Genomic DNA, 1,664 nt, shown 5'->3' on the forward strand with positions numbered 1-1,664 from the left:
GTGACAGCAATGATTACATTATAGCTTTGTTCATACCTCTCAAGTTTTAATGAGTCTTTGAAGAATGTTGTACTTCATTTCATCTGGAAGACATTTTGTCTATGCAATTGGCTTTTGCAATAAGGAAATCTGCCATTTTTCATAGGATTTTGATACATTTCTCTCAGATGGTGACTTTACTATGAATCTCTGATGGTTTGGTTTCACTTTCATGCATAAGCTGCAGAAAGATCTAATTATTTAATTTTTGTATTGGATTTAGATGTGTTCTGATTATTGAAGAGCAGAAGGCTCCCAATCACTTCCAGAAGCTAATAAAAGGGCAGATTTTCAGCTCGGTTCTGTCTACTGCTGAAGAGTGACCTTCAGAAGCAATGGCTAAAAGTTTGCGAGAGGAAGCAACATGCCCTGTTTGTCTGGAGCTTTTCTCCAATCCAATTTCTCTCTCCTGTGCGCACACTTTCTGTTTTAATTGCATTCAAAATTGGATCCTAGAAAACAACGAGTCCAAGTTGATCTGCCCCCTGTGCCGAGAAGTAAATAATAAATCTCCTTTGGAAGAGTGGCAGATTCGAGCCTTGACTCTTCTCATCAAACAACATGGTCCCCTACTGGAGCAAAACCTGCATGTAAGTGATGAGATTCTGCAGTTCCGAGTGGATATGACCCTGGATGCCGCCACCGCCAACCCCTTCCTTGTCCTCTCTGATGACCTGAAGAGCGTTCAGTGTGGGAACATCTGTCACAACCCAATGGAAGATCTTGAGCGATTCACCCAAATAGCCTGTGTCCTGGGCACCCCCCGCTTCTCCTTTGGCCGCCATTATTGGGAGGTAGAAGTGGGGAGGGGGAAGGAGTGGACTTTAGGTGTCTGTAAGGAATCTGTGAACAGAAAGGAGAAGAGCCATTTATCCTCTGAGCTTGGCTTCTGGGTCATCAGCCTGAAGGAAAATGTTCTCAGACCTAGCTCCTTCCCACAGACTGCAATTTCGGCAAGCCCTGACCTTGACCGCGTGGGAATTTTCCTAGATGTCGAGATGGAAGAAGTCAAGTTTTTTGATGTTAGAAATGATGTCCTCATCTATACAAATAGTCAGCTCTCCTCTTTGGAGGCTTTGCGTCCATTCTTCTGTCCTGAGCTGCCTGGGGAATGTGACAGCGGTGCCCCCTTGAGCCTCTGTCCATGAGAGCACCAGAGGATGTAAAGTTTTCATAATGGCAAAATATTCTGAAGACTGAGTCCCTGGCCTGTCCACTAAATGTAGTTTGGAGTACAAAACTCCAGCACATTCTGTGATACATAAGGACAGCAAGCTCAGGCTGCAGATTCCTGTGGAGCTTTTTTTTTTTTTTTTTTTTTTTTAACATGGACAAGCACTGGGAACCAAACACAGATTTGCGGCATGGCAGGTGAGAACTCTGCCACTGAGCCACTGTGGTCCATCCTTTTTTTTTTTTTTAAGAATTATCAGCCATTTTAACTACTTAACTTGCATCCAGCAAAAACAATTTTCGAGGTTGGGATTTTTTGCAAATTGCTTTTGAATTTGTTACTTTTTAATAGAGAGAATGTTACATTTTCTTGCGCTTAAGTCAATAAAATGTTTACTTTTACCCACGCTTAATTTATTCTGTTTCCTGGCATTCAACCTGATGTACATTTC

The 1,664-nt window shown here is 42.4% G+C and overlaps 1 protein-coding gene across 1 annotated transcript; it reads left to right on the forward strand.

Moving 5' to 3' along the window:
- Nucleotides 1-374: 374 nt before the first annotated feature.
- Nucleotides 375-1,187, forward strand: RFPL4B (ret finger protein like 4B). The gene has a single exon (XM_077159448.1). The coding sequence runs from the start codon at nt 375-377 to the stop codon at nt 1,185-1,187; it is 813 nt and encodes a 270-aa protein (XP_077015563.1).
- The last annotated feature ends 477 nt before the right edge of the window (nt 1,188-1,664 follow it).

The sequence above is a fragment of the Tamandua tetradactyla genome, chromosome 5 (genome assembly GCF_023851605.1).
Source record: "Tamandua tetradactyla isolate mTamTet1 chromosome 5, mTamTet1.pri, whole genome shotgun sequence".
In the NCBI taxonomy this organism is placed as follows: Eukaryota; Metazoa; Chordata; class Mammalia; order Pilosa; family Myrmecophagidae; genus Tamandua; species Tamandua tetradactyla.

Coding starts and splice junctions, on each gene's coding strand:
- RFPL4B (XM_077159448.1), top strand. CDS start 375: ATGGCTAAAAGTTTGCGAGAGGAAGCAACATGCCCTGTTTGTCTGGAG.